The sequence below is a fragment of the Pongo pygmaeus genome, chromosome 15 (genome assembly GCF_028885625.2).
Source record: "Pongo pygmaeus isolate AG05252 chromosome 15, NHGRI_mPonPyg2-v2.0_pri, whole genome shotgun sequence".
Lineage (NCBI taxonomy): Eukaryota > Metazoa > Chordata > Mammalia > Primates > Hominidae > Pongo > Pongo pygmaeus.
Window position 1 is genome coordinate 102,086,285 of NC_072388.2, and position 27,448 is coordinate 102,113,732.

The window sequence follows — 27,448 nt, forward strand, 5'->3', positions numbered from 1 at the left end:
TAAAATTACATATTCTGATGTCTACTATGCCCGGATGTCAAACGACTGAGCAAAGCTTCTATACAGCCAATTAAGAGAATGAGGATGGCTCACGCCTGTAATCCCAGCACTTTGGGAGGCCGAGGCGGGCGGATCACGAGGTCAGGAGATCAAGACCATTCTGGCTAACATGGTGAAACCCTGTCTCTACTAAAAATACAAAAAAATTAGCTGGGCGTGGTGGTGGGCACCTGTAGTCCCAGCTACTCGGGAGGCTGAGGCAGGAGAATGGCGTGAACCCGGGAGGCGGAGCTTGCAGTGGGCCGAGATCATGCCACTGCACTCCAGCCTGGGCGACAGAGCTAGACTCCATCTCAAAAAAAAAAAAAAAAAGAATGAGGAGAATGCTTTCTATTTAGGGGGAGAAAAACAATTAAAAAGGTGGTCAAACTAATTTCCCTGGAGATCTGTGATAAATACAAAGACATTTATTTCTCTATTGTGAATTAAGTTCTACCAAGAAGACAGTATAAAATCTAAATGTTAAAATCTATACTAACTTATGGGCCGGGGGAGGTGGCTCATGCCTGTAATCCCAGTACTTTGGGAGGCCGAGGTGGGTGGATCACCTGAGGTCAGGAGTTCTAGACCAGCCTGACCAACATGGAGAAACCCCATCTCTACTAAAAACACAAAATTAGTTGGGCATGGTGGTGCATGCCTGTAATCCCAGCTACTCGGGAGGCTGAGGCAAGAGAATTGCTTGAACCTGGGAGGTGGAGATTGCAGTGAGCTGAGATCGTGCCATTGCACTCCAGCCTGGGCAACAAGAGTGAGACTCCATCTCAAAAAAAAAACAACCTATACTAACTTATAAAAGCAGGCATAACTATGTTAAGAAATGTATTTTTTAAAAAGAAAGAAAGAGAAAGCAATGTCCACAACCTCATCGCACTAAATGAGTGTCTGTTCTTTCGGGACAGCTCCCTGTGTGCCGGGAGGTGCGAGCCATCAGCAATGAGGCTAAGGCAAGGTGCCCACCTCTCTAGCCTCAACTTCCTCCTCTAGCAACGAAGCAGCACTCCAGCAAGACGGAAGAGCTATAACTCAGCGGCGCCCTTGCTCCCCACACAGGAGGGGCTGTGTCTGCTTGGGAAAGCCCCCTGATCACCACGGAGGGGGCCCGAGCACAGGCCTACAGCTCAGAACACAAAGCCACGGGGACCACAATGGCCTCACACCTCTCGAGAGCAGCCTCAAGGTGGAAGACACAGACACACGTGATGCCTGCAAAGTCCCAAGGGAAATCTCCACACTGGATAAAGCACCAGTCACAGACACACATGGAATAAAGGCACTGATGTCAAAAAACTATCCCATATACCCCCTTCCAGACACCACTGGAGGACACGCGCTACCAAGCCAAACTAAAAAGCCAAGAAAAAGAAAAATGAACGGCTCGGAAAAGCAGGGAGCCAGTCCCAGAAAAGGAGAGGGGATCTCTGCACTTGAAAAGCCATCTCAGAACAAGTGCCACACAGGACAAACAAAGAACCAACGTGGAAGGGAGGAGGGGAACGATGGAAGGGACAGCACCAAGGAAAACCAGACCGAGACTACCCGATGGGTGTCCGGTACGGAGCTTCATAACGTGGCTACAATATCTGGGCACAAATTAGTGACAGCTACAAAGAAAAGCTAATAAAAAGCAAGGCAATTATCAACTCCAGAGAAAGCAGAAGTTTATGCAAGTGTAGTTCTCAACTACAAGGCTGCTGTCATAGTTACGCAGTCATAGTATTATCAACACCAAATGCTGACTGAACCATAGCTGAAAGGATGGTTTTTAACCATTTTAATCAGGATGATGTGGGGCCAGGTGCAGTGGCTCACACCTGTAATCCCAGCACTTTGGGAGGCCGAGGCGGGCAGATCACTTGACGTCAAGAGTTCAAGACCAGCCTGGCCAACATGGCGAAATCCTGTCTCTACTAAAAATACAAAAAAAATTAGCTAGACATGGTGGCTACTCAGGAGCCTGAGGCAGGAAAATCTCTTGAACCCAGGAGGCAGAGGCTACAGTGAGCGAAATCGTGCCAGTGCACTCCAGCCTGGGTGGCAAAGTGAAACTCCATCTTAAAAACTATATCAAAATAAAAATAAAAAGGATGATGTGGGAGAAAGGAAGAGAGTTTGGAAGTATAAGTGAGAGAGATGGGTGAGAGAGAGAAAGAGGTAATTATGTAAAAGAGTTAAAATTTCAATTTAATAGATGTGATCTAAAGCCAAAAAAGAAAAGAAAGAAACCAGCAATATAAACCTGTGACTTAAGACACATGAAGGTAGATGCTGGAAAAATAATTTTACAAGTTTACAACAGTTACCTGACCAAGTGTAATCAGTGGGGCCAGGGCTGGGCTTGCTTTTGGTTGGAGGCTCTACAGAACTGTTTGACTTTAAACCTATTACCATAAAATTATCTTGTAATAAAAATACAAGTAAAACTAGTTTTTAAAACAACAAAAACCACAACAAACCACAGGACTGAATCTTTGAGTCTCACGACAAGAGGGATGCGAAGATGTGGACTCAGTGGCTGAGTCACTGGGGAGCTGCCCTCCCAGCCAAGAAGGCAGAGGGGGCCCTGAAGAGCAGGAGAGGGAGCTGCTTCAGGCCTCTGTCCCACATGCTCTCTCAGCTCAAGTCCTGCACGTCACAGTGACAGACGCCTCTTCCTCAAGCCCATATTTCCTTTGTGAGTGTGTCCTGGGGCCCTTCAGAGGTCAGCACGGCACAGAGAAGACCAGAGTTGAGAAAGAATGTGGAGACAGAGGGCCCCAGGCCCCACACGAGACATTTCAGGGTGGTAGGGACAGAGGACCCCGAGCCCCACGTGAGCCCCAGGGAGCACAGGTTTAGGGAGGGGGTCTCGGGCAGTGGAGGCAGAGGACCCCGGGGCCCACGTGAGCTCCAGGGAGCACAGGTTTAGGGAGGGGGTCTCGGGCAGTGGAGGCAGAGGACCCCGGGGCCCACGTGAGCTCCAGGGAGCACAGGTTTAGGGAGGGGGTCTCGGGCAGTGGAGGCAGAGGATCCTGGACCCCACGTGAGCCCCAGGGAGCACAGGCATTTCAGGGAGGTGGGTCGCAGACGGGGAGAAGTTGAGTCAATATCAAATAAATATCAAAAGACACAGTGGCTTCAGCTGACAGCAGACCATCCCAACTGCAACAGTGAGAGCTGAGATCCACTGGGTGCTGGGGCTGGAAGATGGTGATGTGGCCAAATCAGTCTGTGCTGTGGCAGCTCAAAGTGGGGACTCGCTACCTACACGGCTTCTCGGGACGGCCTGGACTTGGGAGCTCTGAAAGGGGTATTTTAACAATTAAACGTGGTTTCCATAAAATAGATCAGAAGCCGGTTACCTGTGCACGTAATGAAGCTGATGGATGGAGTCAATGGCCAGCACCATTTCACCAATGTAGAACCTCGCCATATCTTCTGGAAGCTTGTCTTCAAATTTGCTGAGCAGGGTCAGTAAATCACCACCCACATAGTAATCCATGACTAAGTACTACAAATTGGAAAGAGAAGGGGAGAGAATACCACATTTAGTCACCACTAAGCCTGACAATTACAGGCCAGCCTTCCACGGCGAGGTTCTCGGGCTCCAGGTCTGGCTCGTGCCATCTCAGCTGCTCTTCCGTCACCCAAGACCTTTCTTCTGGAACACGCGCCCCGATGCATCCACGACACCACCATCTTCAGGGGTGCATATGGCAGAGAGCGGACTTCAGTAAGTGATGTATTTAATCAATGGGAGGAATGATGAAAGGGCTTGATGTTGGAGAGGGCACTCTAAAAGCTAGTGACCCAAAGCAGAAGCAAAGTTAATAGCCCATCAATCCTATGGGTTTAAAAATAATTCTCCAGGCCCTCATGTTATGTGAGGACGACACCAGACCAGAGAAGGGGGGCGAAGTATCCAACATCACACATGGTATCAGCAGTTCTTATTGGAAAGATTATATCATAAAAGAGCCGAAAGATAATTACTTATAGGTTCACTTCAACAGAAACCTCAGAAAAGCTCCTGCTTAAGTAGAAATTGGAGTAATGGGAGAAAAAACATCTGCTAACAGGGCTGAGCCCGTCACTTCCCCACGAGTTCCCTCGCCACCGGGCCAGCCGTGTGCTGGGAGTGGGCGACCCCGAGGTGAGCCTGCGTGGAGCTCTGCCTGAGGACAGCCTGTCTCTTGCAGCACTCAGAAAGCTCAGACCACAAAGCCCACAGTCTGTGGAGGCCCCAGTGGGGAGATCTCACAGGTCAGAGAGGCCCAGAACGGGCAAGACCATCACAGCCAGAGTCAGGGTGGCAGCCCACAACCCCATCTCTGGGGCCGCTGTGCCTCAGGGACTGCTGGGGAAGCACGCGACCTGAGCCTCACAGGAGCTGCCTTCCTTGGTGCAAATTTCCTGTGAAGAGATGGATGCTGTGGTCTGGACAGCTAGCTTTTAACCAACCCACACAGGGAGGAAACGCCCTGTTTATCAGCCGGGGCAGTAACCCTGTAATATTTCTTGAGAACCTAATCATCAGCTGCTGTCACCATGAAGGCCTGCGCTTGGGCCCAGGCTGTGAGACACAGGCCAGTGCTGTCCTGTTCACGCTCCCACCTGCCCTCGCCTCTGGCACCAAGACCCCATCGACACGGGAGGCTTGGGGATGAGCCCAGGGTCGCCCAGCAAGCAAGGACAGAGCAAAGACCTGGGCCCAACAGTCAGACTCTACGCCCATCACATCCAACCAGACTGCGGTGTCTCCAAAGGAAGGGAAGCGCCACACCGGTGGGCTTGTCTGAGGAAGGGAGGGGCCCAGCTAATCAGAGGAAATGACAAAACCCTTCATTTTAGGTCCCTGCTTTCAACAGAATCTTTACCAGCAAACTCTCATCCCTTCCAAGCCTCTCCACAGCTGTCCCACCCTGTGGAGCCTTCCTCAAGCCTCCCTGCCACCGCCGAGGGCAGCCTCAGCCTCCCTGCCCTGGCTCAGGCACTGCCTGTCCTTCCCCGCCGAGTTTTTCAGTTTGTTCATTCGCTCGTGCACCCTCACCGTGGCCCTGTCGGCCCCTCTGGCAACAGGGGCGCTGGCGTGCACGAGACAGCAAGGTCCCTGGCTCAGCAGAGCTCACACTGGGGGCAGGAGAGACCGTGGCCAGCACGGAGAGCAGGCAGCAGTGAGTGCCAGCTGACCGCAGGCCGCCTGGTGAGGTGGCCAGGCCAGAGGCTGCCAAGCAGAGGCCTGAGGGGAGCTGGGGTTGTGCTCCAGATGAAGGGGTGCATGCAAAGCAGCTAGGAGGAAAGTGGCAGCGGCACCCTGGAGCCTGCCAAATGGGGAGGGCCGGCCACAGTGGGGGCTGCAGCCCCACGCTCAGAGCAGTGAGTGGGTGATGTTCCCCAACTACGTTCAGAAGCCCAGGCATGGAGGTGCCGCTGTGTGCGGAGGGCAATGGACAGGGGGCGGTGGACGCACACTGCAGACATTCCAGAGGGAGAGGCCCCGGCAGCTGACGGACACACACGGGGCCAGGGGAGATGCGGTGAACGAACGGCCAGGCCCTCAGGCCCCTAAAGAAGGCCGTGGGGTTGAGTCAAGCCCTTACTAGCTGGGCCTCAGCCGTGTCCACGTCTGCCGAGAACTCTAAGAGCAGGAGCTTCCTACAGCAGCACTGGGTCTGATCAACAGTCTCCTGGAACATGGTCTCTGAGGAAAGCTAATGCGGGAGCTCGTGAGGCAGACGGCGGAGGCCCACTCCAGAATGAGAACCAGACCTAGTCTGTCCTGTCACAGAACACGGGGTGCTGAGATAAGCCAGTAAGTTTTAGTTAGCAGTCAAACAGGTTTAATTTTGATAAAACTCTGTGAGATAGCTCCAATAGAAACTGTAGCAGAACCCGCTCTGTGGGTGGTCAGAGGAACCCACGTTTCCATATCACTATGAGAGGCACCTGACACCAGCCTGCACTCGGCGCAGCCTCACAACCATAGGAAGAGGAACTGGCCTAACCCTCAACGACCCCACTCAAGGTGGCAGGTGTGCACCGCAGAAGCCGGCCCCACAGTCAGGGGCTAGAAAGCTTCCCAGGCCTCGCCTTCGTTCTCTCATCCTTAATTTTCATGGTACTTCTACCTGGGCAACTCCAAAACCTCAAGAACATGGAATCTTCACAGGGGCTCCTAACTGATGTGTCTTAACTTAGAATAAACCTGGCAACACCTAACATTTCAGATGGCAGCACACTATGCTAATTTCAAAAAAAAAATTAGAAACAAAACAAGAAGCATCATCTTCCTTTGTACAGATCCCAGTTGCCTGTACTCCTTGGAAACTTCACTCAGTTCTTATCAAAAGTGGAAATGAACTGGAGACAGTCCACCGGGGTCCTGGGAGCAGGGACACTGAGCAGGAAGCAGGGGGGTTTATGTGGAGGTGGCCCCAAAGCAGGGGACCCGGAACCTGCTCGCCAGGCTGGGGCTGGGTCTTGGACACAGGTGCTGTCATCCATGTGGTCACTTTGGGCAAGTGGCGTCGCCTCTCTCTGCCCCAGACACCCCCTTATGAAACAGTGGAATCGTTGGGTCGCTGGGAAGACTGACGGGGACCCCTGTGGGTCTGAAATGTCCTAAGTGCTCAATAAACACCAGCTGCCCCCTCTGCTGGGCACACACATACATGTAAAGTCTACATAATCAGTATACCTTTTTCCCTAATCTTGGGTGTTCAAATCTCAGGGCTTTCTCTGATGCTTCAAGGGTTCCTTTAGGGTGAACGTAAGGATCCCCACACTACTCCATCTGCTGTGAACCAATGGAGCGCACAACCCAGGAGCTTCAGGTGGACAAGGGCGTTGGCTGCCATGGAAAAGGAAGCCTCGGGTCCCTGCTCTGAGGCTCGGTGACCACAGCGACCACGCCCCTCTCGCCACCGCTGCAGAAACGGTGCCATTGGGAATGAGTTGGGCTCAGATCTGCTTCTCTGAGGTCTGCACGCGTCACGTCCACCCAGAGCTCCAGCAGTGGACACTCTTAGTTTCAGGCAAACCTAGAGAGTCACTCTAGGAATAAAAAGTCCTGAACAAGGCGGTCTGCGGGTCACTCAGCGGCTGAGACCAAGGGCTGGTTTCCCCTTCACCGCTAAGTCAGCTGCCTTAGAGTGCTGTGGAGGCAAACACGCTTGACGATGCACACGCATGTGCGTCACGAGGCTGGTCCGTCCGTCCTGAAAGCAAGCCCTGTTTAAGTCAGAAAAATACACAGGCAGCGTGGAGATTAAGAGTCACCTAAAACCTGTCAAAAGGGCCTGGGGCACCTCCCCCACTGCAGGAGGACAGGAGGACTGCAGGCCCGCGATAGGCACTCCCGGACTCAGCCCTAGATGAGATGAAGGCAAAAATATCCACGTGGCTGAATCCCCACTGCGGTTCCTTATTCTCAATAATCCAAGATTGAAAGTGTTTCAAACTCCCAGCTGATTTAAATGTAATAAACCCAGCGAACAAATTAATCAGCTTCTCTAGTGATTAGAAAAAAACAAAGTCCTTACTTTCACATGTTCATTTTAAAGAAGTTCTACCTGACAATTACTGCATGAAAACAAGCCCCTCCGTTTTATCGAGTCCAATACACATTTTTTAAATGTCAGTTCGAGGTTGTCTTACTGAATTTTTAGTGACAGCATAAAGGAATAAAGCCGGAGCGAATGCCCTGACCGAGTCTCTGGCCGTGCGACCTACCAGGTGGTTCTCGTCCTGAAAGGCGTAGTGCAGCGCAGTGATCCATTGGCAGTCGCCGTTCACCAGCACATCGCGCTCCTCTCGGAAGCACGCGGTCTGCAAAGCAATGAGGGGTGTCAGTCTGTGTTCACTGGGAAGTAGGCCAGAGAGCGTACTGCCGGTCTCGGGGTCCCTGCTGGGACAGTGGCTCCAGCCACAGTGTCCCGGCCTTCCGGGCTCCTCCTCGTGCACCATCCCGAGGCTGCTGAGGCTGAGCCATCCCTCATCCCTTCCTCTCCCAAGCCCCATGCAAGTGCCAAGGGCTGCTGAGGAGGCACTTGTACCCTACTGTCCCACGAGCACCATTTCGTGGCCGACAATTAGATTCACCCCACCCTCATGTGGATTCCTGACTGGGCTCCTCCCACCCGGCACCTCCTGACTTCTCTACCAGATCAACCTCCGCCAAGTATCGATGGCATGGGCAGCCCCACGTCTGCCCTCTCCGTCCTATACCCACTGTTGAGCTGCCGTGCAGCTGGCAGGAGAGGGCACACATGTTTGCTGAAATCACAGTATAGTGATGACATGATTGTCGCAGACTCCACTAGGAAGGCCTACAGCCAGCAGCACAGGGCAAGAGGCTGCCCTCTACCCTGCTACAGCTTCCAAAAGTTTTAATGCCCAGGTGGCATCTCTGTTTAGAAGTCACCAGGCCTGGCCGAGTGCGGTGGCTCACACCTGTAAACCTAGCACTTTGGGAGGCTGAGGTGGGCGGGTCACCTGAGGTCAGGAGTTCAAGACCAGCCTGGCCAACATGATGAAACCCTGTCTCTACTAAAAACTAGAAAAACTAGCCAGGTGTGGAGGCAGGTGCCTGTAATCCCAGCTACTCAGGAGGCTGAGGCAGGAGAATCACTTGAACTCAGGAGGCAGAGGTTGCGGTGAGCCAAGATCGCATCACTGCACTCCAGCCTGGACGACAGAGCGAGACTCTGTTTCAAAAAAAAGGCCAGGCATGGTGGCTCACGCCTGTGGTCCCAGCACTTTGGGAGGCCGAGGCGGGCAGATCACGAGGTCAGGAGATTGAGACCATCCTGGCTAACATGGTGAAACCCCATCTCTACTAAAAATACAAAAAATTAGCTGGGCGTGGTGGCGGGTGCCTGTAGTCCCAGCTACTTGGGAGGCTGAGGTAGGAGAATGGCGTGAACCTGGGAGGCAGAGAGCTTGCAGTGAGCCGAGATCATGCCATTGCACTACAGCCTGGGTGACAGAGTGAGACTCTGTCTCAAAAAAAACGAGTCACCAGGCCTTTGGCATAATTTTAACATGATTTCTTCTTTATTGAGCATAGAACAAGATTTAAACTGTCTTACATTTGAACTTGTCAAGCTTAACAAAAATGTAAGTACATCATGGAGAACTTGCTATGTGAGGCACGAGGGCACGGTTCTGACTGGCTCTCAGCTGAGTCTCACAGTGACCTCTGAAACTTGTTTCTTCTACAAGGTTTTCTTTTCTAAACTTTAAAAAGTTTTCCTTTCAGGCTGGCCATGGTGGCTCACGCTGTAATCCCAGCACCTTGGGAGGCCAAGGCGGGAGGATCACTTGAGCCCAGGAGTTTGAGATCAGCCTGGGCAACATAGTGAGACTCCGTCTCTACAAAAGAATCTTAAAAATTAGCTGGGTGTGGTGGCACCCGTCTGCAGTCCCAGCTACTCAAGAGGCTGAGGTGGGAGGATCGATGAGCCCAGCCGAGATCATGCCACTGTACTCCAGCCTGTACAACAGAGTAACAGAGTGAGACCCTGTCTCTAAAACAAGAAAAAAGAAGTTTTTCTTTTAAAATGAAATGGTTAGCTGCGCACAGTGGCTCACGCATGTAATCCCAGCACTTTGGGAGGCGGAGGCGGGCAGATCACGAGGTCAGGAGTTTGAGACCAGCTTGGCCAACATGGTGAAACCCCGTCTCTACTAAAAATACAAAAATTAGCTAGGCGTGGTGGCAGATGCCTGTAATCCCAGCTACTCGGGAGGCTGAGGCAGAGAATCATTTGAACCCAGGAGACGGAAGTTGCAGTGAGCCAAGATCACGCCATTGCACTCCAGCCTGGGCGACAGGGAGAGACTCCCTGCAGCTGTGTCCCAGTTCTACTAATGACAACATGACAAGGGGTCAGCATTCAGCTTGCTAAAGTCCAGACATGCAGAGACCAGCAATTCTGGAATCATCACGACCCCTCTGCCAACAGCCACCTCAGCCACAAGGGCCTGGTGAAGGGACAACTACAAGAAAACCTGAGCCCAGTGTGCCTGACCTCCTGTCTTCCAGAACGCGCCCCCCAAAAAGAAATGGTGATGAAGTGCTGAGTCCCAGGTGAGGTGAGACCGTGGGTTCAGGAGGCCGGGGCTGCCCTGAGGATCTGCGGCACCTGCACCAACGCCTCCAGGAGACGCTCCCTGAAGCTCTGCCTGGCAGCTGCCCAGAGCATTTAGGAAAAACCCATTCTTAAACTGGGGACTGCCTGCAGGGTGACCTGCTGACAGGAAACTTATGTATTATCCAGCAGTTTTGTCTAAGGAGCAGAGAGAGAAACTTTCAGTATTTTTTAACCAAGTAAGATAAAATAAAGACCTTGCCTGGTGGAAAAATTATAAACTTACACTGCTTAGCAACTCTTCTACTGACCAACCTCTTGTTTAATTCATGCTTTTAAGAAAATTTTTTATAAATCAGTATTATAAAATTTAATGTTTAAAATAAGTCTATGATATAAAAATAAAAAGATAAATTATTTGCAACTAGCACCATATTTATTTCTATATCTCTTACACACACATACCCTAGGATAATCACCGTGACTGGCAAACATTCTTGAGCTTTTCTGAGCATGCCAATTAAACTGGATCTGTGTCACCAGATTCAAATTAAATCAGCAATATTTACTCTTTTAAAATGTACCCATCCACCATGACATTTGGGTAAATACCAAACACCTGATACCTCTCCACACGTTCATGTAACAGTAGCTACTTTTTCCCCCTAAAAATCTGCTCCAATAACATTCCTGTGTTTGCCACTGTTTGGGGTGGGGAAAGCGCTGCTGGGGCTGAGGGCAGGCCCAGCGGAAGCACACGGTGAGATGACTGAGTGAGGATGGAAGGAAAGAGAGCAAAGGCTTCTCCCAAAGAAGGAAGGGAGACTGTGTGCATCCCAGAAGCTGGGAGATGCAGGGGGCCGAAGCAATCACAGGCCACCAACATTTTGAGACCAAGGTGACTGCAAAATGGTGCTAACTCTGTCAACCAACATGCATTCAGTGAGCAACAAATGGGTGTGAGACCTTGTGCTGGGTGCCATAGCAGGGAAAGGGGAAATGGGTCCAGAGCGGAGGAGGGAAAAGCCAGAATGACTGAGTCATGAGGAATCGACAACACCCACCAAGTTAATAAAACCCAAGGCCCCGCAGAGATTTGGCCCGAATCAATGGTTGTGCTGTTGTCGGCCCAAGGTGGCAACCATCATGGGTAGCACAGGCACAAATTCCAGGACCAAAGAGGAAAGCGTCAACTCAAATTACTAGAAGGGTGAGAGGAGTAAGAGGAGAGGGTCTAGAAACCCAAGAAGGACTTCCCAAAATGAGGAGGTGGCCACGTCAAGAGGCATCCAACTCCAGAAGCAAGCGCTGACTGTAGGGATGAGCAGCCTAGAGCCGCCGCAGCACTGCCAGGCACAGGCCTCGCTCAGGGCAGGTCAGAGACACACGGGGCTACAGCAAACCACTGTGATGAATGGCAGCCTGCAAGGAGGGGACCGCCGAGTGCCTTCGGGCAGAGGCAGGAGTCACGGGAGAGGATGGAGCATGATGGAGCAGATCTGAAGCAGGAAGCAGCAGGTCAATTGGCCAGGAAGGGCCTGGGCTCTGAGTGCAGGGGAGGGGAAGACAAGAGGGCGGGTGAGGACAGAAACTCAAGATGGCCAGAGAGGAAAAGCGTGGGCTCCCCAGCAGGCCTGGCCTGCCTTGGGCGGGCAGGAGGGAGACCAGGGGCAGAGCACGCGGCTGTAGAGATGGGGTCAGGGGCATGGAATGGCCACCAAGAAGACTGACACTGAACTAAGAAAAAGGAGCTGATCAAAGCCTGCTGAGCAGTGGTCCACTTTCATTTATAATCGTGAGGCTCCTCTAGAGGTGGGAATCTAAAGACCCATTCTGTAGGTGAGCAGGGTCCAAACGTGTTAATTCCTTTTGCGTATGGAGCAGAACTGCAATCAATGCTAAAACTCTCCTGATGCTTTTTATTTGCCTTTACAGTAAACAGAACCCGCCAACATTCTCGACGGTGCACTCTCAGGAACAGTATCCAGCAAGTGAGTGGTCACTGAGGCGGGGAGCAGCAGGCGCCAGGGAGGAGACTGGGACCTCCTCAAAAGAGAGTGCTCGCTCCGTCCAGGGGGCAGGGAGGCCCAGGGCTGTGGGGTGACTGCAGCTTTTCCCCAGCTGGCTTCACAGTCACTTTCTGCTCACCCTAAACCCCATTTGTATGGCTTTTCAAGCTCCATACTTACCTCTGCTCTTTTCAGCATCTCCCACTTGTTGAGGATTTTCATTGCATAAATTCGTTCAGTATTCTTCATTTTGACAACAGCAACCTGCAATGCAAATGTGAGTTGAACAAAGATGCGGTTCTGGAACAAAAGGCTAGCATGCTGGAACTAAACTGTAGTGAAATCTTAACAGCCTAGGAGCCTGTGAAACCAGCGGTGACTGAAAGCCAAGTTTCCCACCTAGCATGTGCCAGTTCCTGCATCAAGAACCTTTTCTTCACAGAGGCAGGGACTGGCCACGTGGGCTCTGGAGTTTAACTCTTGCAAATTCACCTCTTTGTGGCTCAGGTTCCACCACTACAGGAGGTTAATGGCAGGACTGGACTCCTGAGACAGCTATAAGGACCCATGAGCCCTGACAGTTAATGTGCCCAGCACAGTGTGGGGCACAGTCAGCACTCAGCGGGTGGCCACCAGCCACATTCTTTAAAGAACAACTCAAGTGCCACCTCCTTCAGGAAGTCCTCTTGGACTTTTCAGTCTCTACCAAATCTTGAATAAGCTCTGCCATCACTACCAACACCCGTCAAGATGTCTGCACCATTGTCTGGCACATTCCACCCTACGTAAGTCACTCACGCACGTGCCCAAGTCTCCAACTCAGCACTTCCTGTAAGCTACTCACTGGCAGTGACAGCAGCTTCCATACCTTCTGGCTGCCAATGGCAAGCAGCCAGCATGTCCCTGTGCCTGCAGCAGCCATGGCCTGAAGAGGTCTTAAATGGCATCATCATCTACCTCACCTCCCTGTTTCTAACATCAAATACCACACAGTCACATTGTAGAGTCACCGTGAGAGCTGCCATTCACCAGGCACGTTCTGCGTGCCAGAGACGGTGCTGAGCTGCGCATCCGCACCCCCACTTTACCCTCACAGCGACCCCAGCTGCGGGGGATTTCTAAAATCCATCTTGCACAGATACGGACTCTGAGGCTCCAAGGGAACGAGACCAAGGAGAGAATCCAAGAAGCAAAGGCCGCGTGGGAAGGACAGGCCCCCTTCAATCAGGAGGAGCTCAAAAAGCGATCAATGTTATCTTCTTTGAAACTCACACAAAACTGAGTTTTGCAGTAAGTTCTTTGGCAAAAAAGAGTACTAAAAATAACTGTAAACCATTCTGTTAAAACAATTTTCTCTCTCATTCCTTCATTTCCTTTGGTCGTCTCTCTGCCCTGGTGTGCCTCTCCCTCCCTCCTAACTGCATTCTGTAAAGTCTAGCCATGGCTGAAGGGCTCTGTGTGGCCTGGGCCCTGCTCACCTCCAAAGCCCCCACGCCTGGCACAGCTCAATGCTTGGTAGCAGGCGGACAGGCAATCACTTAATGAAATCTGTTTTTACTTTTAAAAGGCTTTCTCAACCAGGTACAGTGGCTCATGCCTATAATCCCAGCACTCTCGAAGGTGGAAGCAGGAGAATCACTTGAGCCCAGGAGTTTGAGACTAGCCTGGGCAACACAGCAACACAGCAAGATTCCTGTCTCTACTAAAAAGAAAAAAGAACAAATAACTAGCCAGGTACCGTGGCGCATGCCTGTGGTCCCAGCTACTTGGGAGGCTGGGGTGGGAGGGTTGCTTGAGCCCAGGAGTTCAAGATCAGTCTGGGCAACATAGTGACACCCCATTTCTACAAATAATAAAAAAAATTAGCCGGGCGTGGTGGCACATGCCTGTAGCCACAGCTACTCAGGAGGCTAAGGAAGAAGGATCACCTGAGCCTGGGTGGCGGAGGCTGCAGTGAGCTGTGATCATGCCAGCACACTCCAGCCTGGGCGACAGAGCAACACAACTCCAAAAAAAAAAAAAAAAAAAAGAAGCAAAGCTCTTCCGGTGACTCAGGTGACTCACTGTCAAACCACACAAGGCAGTCCTGCGGCCGCTGAGGGAGCCTGACCTCTCCCTTGGTCTTGGCAGAACCGTCCTGCAAGGCCGAGGCAGGTCTGTGGAGACAGCCTGGAAGGCGAGGCCACAAGATGCCACAGGCCTCCTGGGGCAGGGCTCCCAGCCCCATACGAGGACCTGGTGAGCCTCTCCAGCTGCACCCACATGGTTGGCCCTCCTCCCCTAGGCAAAGCCAACCGGACCCAGAGCCACACCGAGTGTGTCAACGGCAAGCAAGTACAGAGCATGAAAACAGCTGCTATTCAACCCTCTCTGTTTTTTAGAAAATGCCAAGAAGTCAAAATTCAATTAACAAATGGAGTTTTAGAAACTACATCAGAAGGCCGGGCGTGGTGACTCACACCTGTGATCCCAGCACTTTGGGAGGCTGGGCGGGACATCTGGGCAGGTGGATCACTTGAGGCCAGGAGTTCGAGACCAGCCTGGCCAACATGGCAAAACCTCATCTCTACAAAAAATACAAAAATTAGCTAGGCATGGTGTCAGCACCCGTAGTCCCAGCTACTCGGGAGGCTGAGGCATGAGGATAGCTTGAACCCAGAAGGCAGAGGTTGCTGTGAGCCAAGATCGCGCCACTGCACTCCAGCCTGGGTGACAGTGCAAGACGTCCATCTCAAAAACAAAAACAAAAAAACTACATCTGAAGAAACTATTTTTGGTCCCAACAATCTCCCAGGTCAGTCAGAAGCTTTTGAGTTTCCTTTCTCTTCATTCTATCTTTCAGATTTTCTCCCCAGCTCCTCAGGAGGCCGAGGAGGGGAGATCACTTGAGCCCAGGAGTTCAAGGCCAGCCTGGACAACATGGTGGAGACCTCATCTCAGAAAGAGAGAGAGGAAAAAACAAACTCTCCAAATAATACTAATTACCTCATCCCCAAACCAATGTATAGGTGCACAAAAAGGTGAAATGGAAGCTGCTGATGTTTTGGCAACTTAGGCAAAGTTAACAAAATGAAGTTCATCTTACCTCACCAAAAGCACCTCTTCCAATTACTTTAATTATTTCAAAGTCTTCTCGATGAAGCTGCATTTCTTTCACCAGCTGTGTAAATGGTTTAGCTACAAGTAAAACAGCAAAACCAACAATTTAGTCTAATCAGTTGATACTATATAAAAATTTAATTGAGTGGGGTGTTGCACTAAGTTATACTTTTAAAAAAGTTTGTTTAAAAATATTTAATATCTGACAAGTTTTGGAAAGTGAGCATTTATACCAATGGACACAGATGTTGATCCTGAGCAACTGCAGTCATGCACTTGGTAACACTGTTTCAGCCGAAGAGGGACTCCATGCATAACATTGATCCCATAAGATTATACTACTATATTTTTACCGAATCTTTTCTATGTTTAGATACATAAATATGGCCAGGCGCGGTGGCTCACACCTGTAATCCCAGCACCTTAGGAGGCTGAGGCAGGAGGATCTCCTGAGGTCAAGAGTTCGAGACCAGCCAGACCAACATGGTGAAATCTCGTCTCTACTAAAAATACAAAAATTAGCCGGATGTGGTGGCAGGTGCCTGTAATCTCAGCTACTCAGGAGGCTGACACAAGAGAATAGTTTGAACCAAGGAGCCGGAGGTTACAATGAGCCAAGATCGTGCCACTGCACTCCAGTCTGGGCAACAAAGCGAGACTCCATCTCAGAAAAATAAATAAATAAAAATAGACACACAAAAACCACTGTGCTACAGCTGCCTACAGTGTTCGGAACTGTCGCACGCTGCACAGGTGTGTAACCCAGGAGCAGTAGGTTGTGCCACATGGCCTAGGTGTGGAGTAAGTTTTGCCATCTGAGTCTGTGACGTGCTGTTGTCATGTTCACACAATGACAAAAACCACCTAACCATGCATTTCTCAGAAAGTATCCCCATCGTTGTGCAACACGCCAACAGTATACTTCAGTATCTATCATAGCAAACATCATCACCACAAAAGTCTCCTGGTCAAAGCCAATAGGTGAACACCTGTCGAGAGAGCAACTGATGGGTGCCCGAAGCCCACGTGCGGGACACAAGTGCGTGAGGTGAGTGAGAGCTGAGCTCCACCTGCCTGCACGCAGGAGCCAAGGGTCAGCAGAGGGAACACAAGACATTCTCCAAGGCAACACAAGTGCTGGAGTTTCCCTGGACACCCACGGTGGTCATGGATAGGTCCTGTGGCACCTGTAATAGTAATGTCCACCAGTCAGGCACCTTACACTGTTCTTCCCGGCCTCCTCACGCGGACTCTCTGAGAGTAATTCTGTTATTATCCACACTTCACAGACGAGAAAACTCAGCCAGGTTTTTATGGGCACTGTACTGGGTTGGGTAGTGTCCCCAGCAAAACTTATGTCTGCTCAGAACCTGTGACTGTAACCTCATTTGGAAACAGGGTCCTTACAGACGTAACCAAGTGAAGATCAGGGCACCTGCTGGAATAGGGTAGGCCCTAAGTCCAACAAGACTGGTGTCCTTCTAAAAGGAGAGTAGTCAGACACAGAGACAGAGGAAAAAAGAGCCATGTGGGGTGGAGGCAGAGATGGGAGTGATGCAGCCGTCTCTGCACACTTGGTGCATCACAAGGAGCACCAAGCATTGCCAGTATCCTCAGAAGCTGAGAGCTCCCCGGAGCCTGCGAGGGACATGGCCTGGCTGACGCCCTGACTCTGGACTTCTGGCCTCCAGAACTGAGAGAAATATCTGTTGTTTAAGCCCCCCACTTTGTGGCAACTGGTTACATCCCCCACAAGAAGCTCCTAGAGGCTGGGCACAGTGGCTCACGCCTGTAATCCCAGCACTTTAGGAGGCCGAGGAGGGAGGATCACGAGGTCAGGAGACCAAGACCATCCTGGTTAACATGGTGAAACCCTGTCTCAACTAAAAATAAAAAAAAAATTAGCCAGGTGTGGTGGAGGGCACCTGTAGTCCCAGTTACTCAAGAGGCTGAGGCAGGAGAATGGCGTGAACCTGGGAGGTGGAGTGTGCAGTGAGCCGAGATCGTGCCACCGCACTCCAGCCTGGGTGACAGAGTGAGACTCTGTCTCAAAAAAAAAAAAAAAAAAAAAGCTCCTCGAGAGAGGTTAGGTCATCTCTTCCCAGGAACACAGAGCGCGAGGCAAGGCCAGGACTGGAGCCCACACTGTCCGACTCCAGACCAGCTCGTGCCCGCCATGCATCCTGCCAGTCTGGCATCCATGCAGTCAATTGTCTCTCTTGCATCTGTCTCTATTTTCACCTTCAAGCCCAAATCTGCATGTTTTATGCTAGGTTTTTTTTTGTTCTATCTGGCTCTTTTTCAAATTCTCTATCACTACAGTTTTACGAAAGGTGCCTCTGGGGGAACTCAGCAAAGTACACAGGGCCCTCTCTGTCCTATTTCTCACCACTGCAGGAGTGGCTACAATTAGCTCCAAAACACATGCGATCTGACACTTCCTGGGCTTCTGAGTTCCGTATTATTAATCTGACTAATTATGTGGGTTTTTTTCTCCTTTAATAGTTGCTCAACACTACTGAGGTTCACTCACCACAATTACAAGAGCCACAGAACGTTCCCAGGGCCTGTGAGACAGTGAGTTATGAATGTTGTGCCCATCACAGCAAATGCACATCAGCAGAGACCAGGGACAGAACAAATGAGTTCTGAGTTATTAAAAAAGAAAGAAAGGCCAGGCTGAAGAAAACCCTTGAGCTGCATTCCAGCCTGGGTGACAGAGTGACACTCTATCTGAAAAACAAAACAAAACAAAAAACAGCGAAGACAAAGGCAGATGAGACGCAGGAAGCAGCTTGCACCAAGGCTGTGCCCGGAACGTCCTCTCTTTTCTTTCCACATTAATTACTCTCAAGTCACCTGCGCTTCCTTGTCAAGTTTCCCCTACTCTTTTGATAAAACACATTTTGTTAATTATGTAGTTGAATAGTTGTGTACACATTTCCCTGAAGCGGGCAGACACAGATGAAGTGGGAGGAACTTCGAGGCAAGCCTGGGGTGAAGGCTTAGAAAGGCAAACCACAAGAGCAAAGCAGCAGGGGACCTGCGTGTGAGCAGGAGCAAAATTCCCAAATCAGAGGGCAAAGGAGAAAAGGGCCCAGAAGGAAAAGCCTAAGAAAAACATTATTTCTCAAAAACACCAAATATTTTCAAACTGCTCCGAGAACACTAACAATTTTGTACTGGTGTATAAAAATAATTAGGCTGGGCACGGTGACATGCGGCTGTAATCCCAGCTACTCAGGAGGCTGAGGCAGGAGAATCGCTTGAACCCAGGAGGGAGAGGCTGCAGTGAGCCAAGATCTCGCCACTAAACTCCAGCCTGGGCAACAAGAGCAAAACTTCGTTTCAAAAACAGAAACAATAAACATAATTAAGACCGCATTAGCTACGACTAGAAAGGAAAGCCAAATCGCAGGGGCGGAGCACCCTGCTAACCACACAGGTACTGAGAGCAGGGGACAGAACATTTAACATGAATAACCACCAACTAGGTTACTAAGATGGAAATACCACACGGAGATGGCAAATGCAGGAAGCACCTTCTGCCATTAGGATCAGGAAATGAAAGAAGAGGTTGGAATTTTTATTTGAGTTGGAGTCTAGCTTTGTTGCCAGGCTGGAGTGCAGTAACACAATCTCAGCTCACTGCAACCTCCACCTCCTGGGTTCAAGCGATTCTCCTGCCTCAGCCTCCCGAGTAGCTGGGATTACAGGCACGCGCCACCACACCCAGCTAATTTTTGTATTTTTTTTTTTTTTTTTTTAGTAGAGACAGGGTTTCACTATGTTACCCAGGATGGTCTCGATTTCCTGACCTTGTGATCCGCCCACCTCGGCCTCCCAAAGTGCTGGGATTACAGGTGTGAGCCACTGCACCCGGCCGAGGCTGGAATTTTTAAAACTCAGAAACCTGGACAAAGGGCCCTGTAAAGCTGAAACTCAGACCCCTGAGGATGGGGTGCTGCTGGCCAGCACTGGGTCTCTGAGCTCAAAGGCAGCCCCACAGGCTGGGTCCCCGGTGACTGGAAGGAGTACAACCAGCTGACGCTGGGTTCTCTGAGGTGGCCGTGGCAGGGCTGTTCTGCTGGTATGGGGAAAACTCCAAACTGGCACCAGTGGCCGACTGCCAGAAGGAACTTCGCTGCCAGGATGGTGCTGCTAGGGTGTCACTCTAGGAGGGAGCAGGCAGGAAGCCGCAAGTAGTCCTCCTGCCTCTCAGCCTTGTGGTCTCCCTCCAGCACCTGCTTCAGGCAGAGCTCAACAGGGAGTGGGGGGGCGGTCAGAGTTCCCCAGGCTTGGCTGGGGTGCGGGGTGGAGTGAGGAGGACATCAGTGCCAGTGAAGCAGGTAAGGGGAGGGAACCAGGTGAGGGGAGGGAACCAGGTGAGGGGAGGGTGGTTCTCCTGTTACCTACAGGAGGACTGATCAGATAAGCAACATTCAGGATGATGGGGCTGGGTTCCTCACTGTCAAAGAGAGGAGTTATAGATGAGGAAGAAAACGAGAATAAACTGTACAGCGCTGGGATAGAATTGGGTTATCAGTATGAACTCGCAGCTTCAATATAGACAGATAGATAGGAATAAATGCAGCCATATATGGGTGTGAACATACAGAGTCCTTGCTCTGTCTACCGAGAGTGTCCAGGAGCAGCAGCAGTTCGGCTACAAGCACACCCAGTGCGGACGTGGTCTCTAAAGACCATTCTCCAACATAGGACAGGGCTCCTCGGGCAACTCCAGAGCTGGGTCAGGAAACCGTAAGGTGAGCCTGCAGCAGCCAGTGCCCAGAAGTGAGGGTGTGCTCAAAATAAACACCAGCAGTCACAGATTATAATCTATTAAATAAAACAGGGCTGGGTGCAGTGGCTCATGCCTGGAATCCCAGCACTTTGGGAGGCTAAGGCAAGAGGACTGCTTGAGCCCAGGAGTTCAAGACCAACCTGGGCAACATGACAAGACTCTATCTCTACAAAAAATAAAATAATTAACCAGGGTGTAGTGGCACACACCTGTGGTTCTAGCTGCTCTCAAGGCTGAGGCGAGGGGATCGCTTGAGCCCAGGAGGGGGAGGCTGCAGTGAGCTGTGTTTGCACCACTGCACTCCAGGCTGGACAACAGTGAGACCTTGTCTCAAAACAAAAACAAAAAATACCAGGAAATCAGGAGTCCACACTGATATTAACATAGAAAATTTAAAAATCTGATGAAAAATGGGATTATTTATATAGTTTCAAAGTACCTCCAAACAAAATACCTATCAATTACGCAGGAAAAATGGTGACTTTACAGTGAAGTCAGGCAGACACCACCTGAAATCAAGCAATCAGAGTGGCCAGCATCTGTTACGTGACAAGACGAAACCGCACATCCCACAGGACACGAGGGGGAAAACATAGCCTCACTTCTGTGATTTTCCTGCAAAGATCCACAACCCAAATCCAACAACCACCGGGAAACACCAGGCAAACCTAAACTGAAGAACAGTCTCCAAACTACCAGCCTGAAACCTTCAGCAGTGTCAAGGTCATGAAAGTCAAGGAAAGACACAGAACTGATCCCACAGAAAGGAACAAGGTCACGGTGTGTGTGGCTCTGCAGCAGACCCTTTTGCTACAGAGCAGAGTATGAGAAAATCTGCAATGCTTCAGTGGAATCTGAAGGTTAGATAGAGCAATGCATCAACGCTACATTCCTGATTTTGTTGGTTACACCATGGTTATATAGAATATCCCTGTCAGTAGGAAATACATGCTAAAGAAGCGGTCCCAACCTTTTTGGCACCAGGGGCCACTTTCATGGAAGACAATTTTTCCACAGACCGGTAGGGGGGTGGAGGAGGTGAGGTGATGATTTTGGGACGAAACTGTCCCACCTCGGATCATCAGGCACTGGATTCTCATAAGCAGCATGCAACATAGATCCCTCAAATGCACAGCTCACAATAGGGTTCGTGCTCCTTTGAGAATCTAACGCCACGCTGATCTGACTGGAGGTAGAGCTCAGGTGGGAATGCTCACTCATCTCCTACCGTGGAGCCTGGTTCCTAACAGACCATGAAGCTGTCCGTGGCCTGGGGGTTGGGGATCCCTGTGGTAAAGTATTCAATGGCAAATAGTTGGGGGAGAAGAGTTCTTTCTTCTGTTGTTTGCAACTTTTCTGAAGTTTCAAAGTGCTTCAAAAATGTTTTAAAAATACTTTTAGAAGTTCATTTGTTGCTATGTGGAAAACTTAGAGGGTCAAGGAAGGAGGGCCCACTGGATACAGCTACCACCGCCCCATTAAGATAACAATGGTGGCTTAGAAACGAATGGGACAGTGGCCCTGGAACAGAGGAGGAAGTCGCATCGATAGTGTTGGAACTAGAGTGGACTGTGGCACGGGATGAGCAAAGAAGATTCCAGGATGTGCACTAGGTTTCTAGCCATGGCAGCTTGATGCATGGGGTGCTACACACCAAAGCAGGAGAGGCCAGGACAGCAAGTTGGGGTGAGGAGGGGAGTAAGGCCTGGGGCAACAGAATCCAATTACATCCTGTAGTTAGTGCTACAGTCTGAAATCGTGAAGAGACCATCTCAAAAAATTGGTTTTTCTTACAGGACTCTACTGCTGTTTTATATTTTCAAAAAGTGATCACTTCGAAACCACCAGCTTCCATGGGGGCAGGAAGAGGTGAGGGGTGAGAAGCGGGAGAACCAGCCTGTTGTGAGGCAACTAGAGACACAGCTTCCAGGGCGGATGCAGGCCATTCGGTTTTTTGGTTTGTTTGTTTTTGAGACAGGGTTTTTGCTCTGTCACCCAGGCTGGAGTGCAGTGGAGTGATACAGCTCACTGCAGCCTCCACTTCCCAGGCTCAGGGGATCTTCCTGCCTTGGCCTCCCCAGTAGCTGGGACCACAGGCATGCTCCCATGCCAGCTAATTCTTTTTTAGAGACGGGGTCTTGCTGTGTTGTCCAGGCTGGTCTAGAACTCCTGGGCTCAAGTGATCCTCCCGCCTTGGCCTCCCAAAGTGATGGAATTACAGGCGTGGGCTACCACCCCGAAATATGCTAAGGCCCTAGAGACACGGCCGCCCTGCAGCTCAGAAGCTGAGCCAGGCTGACCAGCCAGCACTCACGAGGCTCCAAGTTGCAGCAACTGGGAGACTACTGTCCACCAAGCCCTGCATCGCCCACACCATCACCCACAGCATCAGCCACCGCACCTGGGCATCGTCTCAGACTTCTCCTGAAGAGCCCATAGCCCCTCACCCAACATAAAGCCATCTCTTCCTGCCTGTCTTCCTCACCAGGCTCTAAGACAGGGTTGACCGCCACTCCCCCGGACCTGGCACGCTGACAGGACCCCTTCAGCACAGCTGCCTGTGTCTATGGCATGTGGCAACTGATGTTCACGAGGAGTCATCACGAAAGGATGGCCTTCTCTACACGGAGGGCTCACATGCCTCCTAAAATAAGGATATTCAACATCTTGGGAGATTTTCCATCCAAAAGGCTGAATAAAGCTTTAGCCTTTAGACAGCTTAACTTTTACTGGAGAAATTTTCTCCTAATCAATCTCTTCATTCCTCCTACCCCGGACTGTCCCCTAAAGAACTTCTCTTGATGCCCTAGAAGACAATGGATTAATCAATCAAGTGTAACCACCGACAAATATGAGATCTAAACTGTAAGGGAAAATGGAGCCCAGTGCTTCCTTTAAATAGGAAAAGCTTTGCTAAGAAGAACTGCAGGCGGAAGGAGGATCTTTGTCTAAAACTGACAGAAAACCATTGTGAAATCAAACAAGATGAGACCAGCTGGAAGGAGTGCCCAGGGTGGGAGGTTCTGAGGAAAGAGGACAGTGTCAAGAGCTGAAGCCTGAGGCAGGTGGGCAGAAGTCCTGCTTTCCCCTGTCCAGCAGAAGCTCTTCGCCTCCCCCTGGATGGTTCTGTTCATCCGTGCCACCCTGACTGTTTGGGCCTCAGCTGCTTTGTGGCCACATCAATACATTTGGAATTGGAAACAGTCTGACAGGTTATCCACTACGAATAATACCTTTTACCAATGAAGGAAGAGGGCCCCAAAGGCCAAGCGACATGCAGAGGACACAAGGGACAGACGTCTCGCCCCCAAGTGAGTCGTCAACTCCACCCACAGCATGGTTCTCTCCTGAGGTCCTCTCCTTGTAACCGCCAGCTACCACTCCGTCCCTTCAAGACACGACAGGACCCACACCTGCCTGGAGCAGCACCTCCACGGCTGCTGGAGCGTGGGGGCAGCTGCAGGGGAGGCACCTACCGACGGCCCAGCAAGACCCACGCGGAGGCCGAGGGCCAGAGGCCAGGCTAGAGAAGGTATGGATGTGTGCAAGGGCCCAGGCACACTGACGCGCTATGCATCTGGTCCTCTTGCAGAGAGAGAAGGGGCCAGAACAGCACCCCAGGGACCAAGGAGGGCAGCCAGAGTGGACAGGGCACATGCTGAACCCCCCGTGAGAGTGAGAGTACAGGGTATGTGCCAGGAGTCAGCGCCTTGGCCCGCACGTGGCAGGGAATGCAGGCGCTTTCACAGGACCACCCTGGAGAGAGTTCACAGCTCCAAAGGCTTGGAATTTATTCTTACAGTTCAGGCGGCTGATGCAGCTACGGAAGATTAGTACCTATCACAAAGTTTTAGAAAAATGTGTTCAAATTACACAAAATGTGTTTTGTTTCATAATAACTAAGCTCTTTTGTAAGATGTCAGAACACTGCCTTGACAAGGAGCCAGCCACAGACCCCTCTCATCAAGAATCACGAGTCTGAGAAAAGTGACTCTTCCCACAAGCCCTCTTAACCCCAAATACAGTTCTCTAAATAGGAGCTCTAGCTGATACAGAGCTGATATAGAGCTCTAGCTGATATAGAGCTCTAGCTGATATAGGAGCACAGGCTGATAATCAGGAAGTATAACGCCGTAAAAAGAACAAACATTAAATTTTAACTTAATGCAACTTGAGACTTTAGAGGATTAAAAAGGGAGCCCTTTAAGAACACTTGGACGTGGCCGTGCGCAGTGGCTCACACCTGTCATCCCAGCACTTTGGGAGGCCCAGGCGGGCGGATCACGAGGTTAAGAGATCGAGCCAGGCATGGTGGCTCATCCCTGTAATCCCAGCACTTTGGGAGGCCGAGGTGGGTGGATCACAAGGTCAGGAGATCGAGACCATCCTGGCTAACACAGTGAAACCCCGTCTCTACTAAAAATATTTTTTTAAAAAATCAGCCAGGTTTGGTGGCGGGCGCCTGTAGTCCCAGCTACTTGGGAGGCTGAGGCAGGAGAATGGTGTGAACCTGGGAGGCAGAGCTTGCAGTGAGCTGAGATTGCGCCACTGCACTCCAGCCTGGGTGACAGAGTGAGACTCTATCTCAAAAAAAAAAAGAAAAAAAAAAAAAAGAGATCGAGACCATCCTGGCCAACATGGTAAAACCCCATCTCTACTAAAAATACAAAAACTAGCTGGGCATGGTGGCGCATGCCTGTAGTCCCAGCTACTTGGGAGGCTGAGGCAGGAGAATCGCTTGAATCCAGGAGGCGGAGGTTGCAGTGACCTGAGAACGTGCCACTGCACTCCAGCCTGGGCAACAGAGCAAGACCTAGTCTTAAAAAAAAAAAGAACATTCCGACACAAAAGACAAGAAGACAAGTGAGACACAGATTGAGTCTGAGAACACCTGAGGAGCGGGGTGGGCCAGCGGGGGTCGTGTGGTACAGGCGACAGCAGTCTGATCAGAAGCAGTGGTGAGATCCTGGCTGTTCCTGAAAGTGAGACGAGTGGATGGGGCATGTAGGTTGACACTCGCACAGAGCACTGGCCGAGCACTAGGACGCTGGAGTTGCCTGCACGGGAAGGCTGACAGAGGCTGGTGGGCTGAGTGGCAGGGAAGCAGCTGGACAAGTGATGCGGTTCCAGAGAGAAAGCCAAGGTGCCCAGTGTACAGCTGGTATCGGATGAGATCACCAGGAAGTCAGCAGAGACAGGGGAGGGGCCGAGGACTGAACCCTGGGGGGCTTCGACATGAGGGAGCTGCGGGAAAGAGAAGCCAGCAGGGTGCAGAGAAAGCCAGGACTTCCATCCGGGAAGGTGGATAACAACCAGGAATTACCTACTGTACTGGCTTTTGCCACGTAGAGACCACAGGTGGCCTTGACAAAAGCAGCAGTTTTGAGGGAGGCAGGGGACAGAAGTCTGATTAGCCTTTTGAGAATGAGAGAGGTGGGGTGGAGACAGAAGAGAGAACCCTGAGGAGTTCTTGTTGCTGTTGTTTTTGAGACAGGGTTTCACTCCTCAGCAGCCTGGAGCACAGTGGTGCCATCACAGCTCACTGCAGCCTCCACTTCCTGGGCTCAACAGATCCTCCCACAGTCTCCCAAGCAGCTGGGACTACAGGCGCATGCCACCACGCCCGGGAGATGTTTGAAATCATTTTCACCAAAGTGTTTTGTTTAAAAAACAAAACAAACAAAAACACCACTCATCTTGACATAGCAGAAAGCTGGCCCGTTCTCCACGGGTGCTCACATCACACTCGTCAACTGATCCAGCTGTTAGGGGGCAGGGTATCACCCAGAGATCACAGAGGCTGGAGACAAGTTCATTCTCACTGGCTTAAGTGCTAACAATAAACCATAAATTAAATTCTAGGGTGACAAAATAAATGCCCCAAGCTTCCATAAGCAATTGCCAGAACACAGCCAATTCCTTGAAACGAACAATATTGATGCTGGCCGCCTCTGTGGCTCCACCCGGTCAGTAGGGGGGTGTTTCTTTGGAATGGGCTCACCCACCCCCCTCAGGCTCCCACTGCACCAGTCCACACTCATTCTCTTAAGAATTGTTCATTTCCACACCATGAAAAAAGCAGCAACCCACAGATATAGCTATTTTTTTTCTTTTCTTTTCTTTTTTTTTGAGGCAGGGTCCCCCAGGCTGAAGAGCAGTGGCGTGATCATGGCTCACTCACTGCAGCCTTGATCTCTTGGGCTCAAGTGATTCTCCCGTCAGTCTCCCGAGTAGCGGAGACTACAGGTGCACATTATCATGTGGCAAATTTTTTTTTTTTTTTTTTTTGAGATCAAGTCTCACTCCATCACCCAGGCTGGAGTGCAGTGGTGCGATCTTGGCTCACTGCAGTCTCTGCCTCCCAGGTTCAAGCATTTCTCCTGTCTCAGCCTCCCCAGTAGCTGAGATTACAGGTGCCTGCCACCATGCCTGGCTACTTTTTCTATTTTTAGTAGAGATGGGTTTCACCTTCTTGGTCAGGCTGGTCTCGAACTCCTCATCTCAGGTGATCCACACCTGCCTTGGCCTCCCAAAGTGCTGGGATTACAGGGATGAGCCACCGCGCCTGGCAGTGGCTAATTTTTTATTTTTTGTAGACACAGGTTCTTGCTATGTTGCCCAGACTGGTTTCAAACTCCTGGGCTACAGTAATCTTCCCGCCTTGGCCTTCCAAAGTGTTGGAATTACAGGCATGAACCACTACACCTGATCCTAATTGTTTTTTCTTTGGTAGAAATCAATAATTTTACTCACTGGTTTTTCTTAATTTTTTTCTTTTTTTTTAAACTGATTTTCGAGTAAAAACTTTAGTTTTGACAAAGCAAATATATTCATAAACATATACACTTTTATTAAGTCAACTACTGGTATTATATTACATATATATATTCTAATATGCAGAATATGTATAGTCTAATATGCAGATTTTGCAGCTTGCCAAACAGAGGTATTTAAGATCACGCACAGATCAATTTTCAAAGACAAAAGGCAGCACACAGTGCAGGGAAAACTAGTCCCAGAGGGAGCCCCCATGTCAGCTGGGCAGGACCCTTCACACCACCAGCACTGATGGGGGGTGCCCACCCCGGCCCCAGGAACAGGATCACAGGAAATGAGCTCAGCTGCTGCACTGGAGCAGGATGAGAAATCGAGAATGAATCCTCACTCCTTCCTAGTACAATGCCAGGGTAGTCCTAAATATACACAGGGACGCTCTCCCACACACTCCAAACTGGGCTGGGACCGCCAGGACAGGAAGGACGACGTGACAGCCAGGAAGAGAACTGTCTACACATCTTCCTCCCGGAAGGCCTCGGACTTGTCTCTGTTTAACTGAGGCGGAAGGACAGAAAGGAGCCCCAATGCTCTGGCCTCTAGAGCTCTGTAACAGAGTCCGTCCTAACTTA

General features: G+C 50.7%; 1 protein-coding gene across 4 annotated transcripts in view; it reads right to left on the reverse strand.

The window, feature by feature from the left end:
* Window positions 1-27,448, reverse strand: part of CDC42BPB (CDC42 binding protein kinase beta) — a 130,478-nt gene that overhangs the window by 68,424 nt on the left and 34,606 nt on the right. For all 4 annotated transcript variants that reach the window (XM_054449346.2, XM_054449344.2, XM_054449340.2 and 1 more), the window contains exons 2-5: window positions 15,225-15,316; window positions 12,320-12,403; window positions 7,771-7,866; window positions 3,402-3,550 (exon numbers count right to left, since the gene is read on the reverse strand). In XM_054449346.2, coding sequence (XP_054305321.1) covers window positions 3,402-3,550; window positions 7,771-7,866; window positions 12,320-12,403; window positions 15,225-15,316 — 421 coding nt within the window. The remainder of the gene's footprint in view (window positions 1-3,401; window positions 3,551-7,770; window positions 7,867-12,319; window positions 12,404-15,224; window positions 15,317-27,448) is intronic.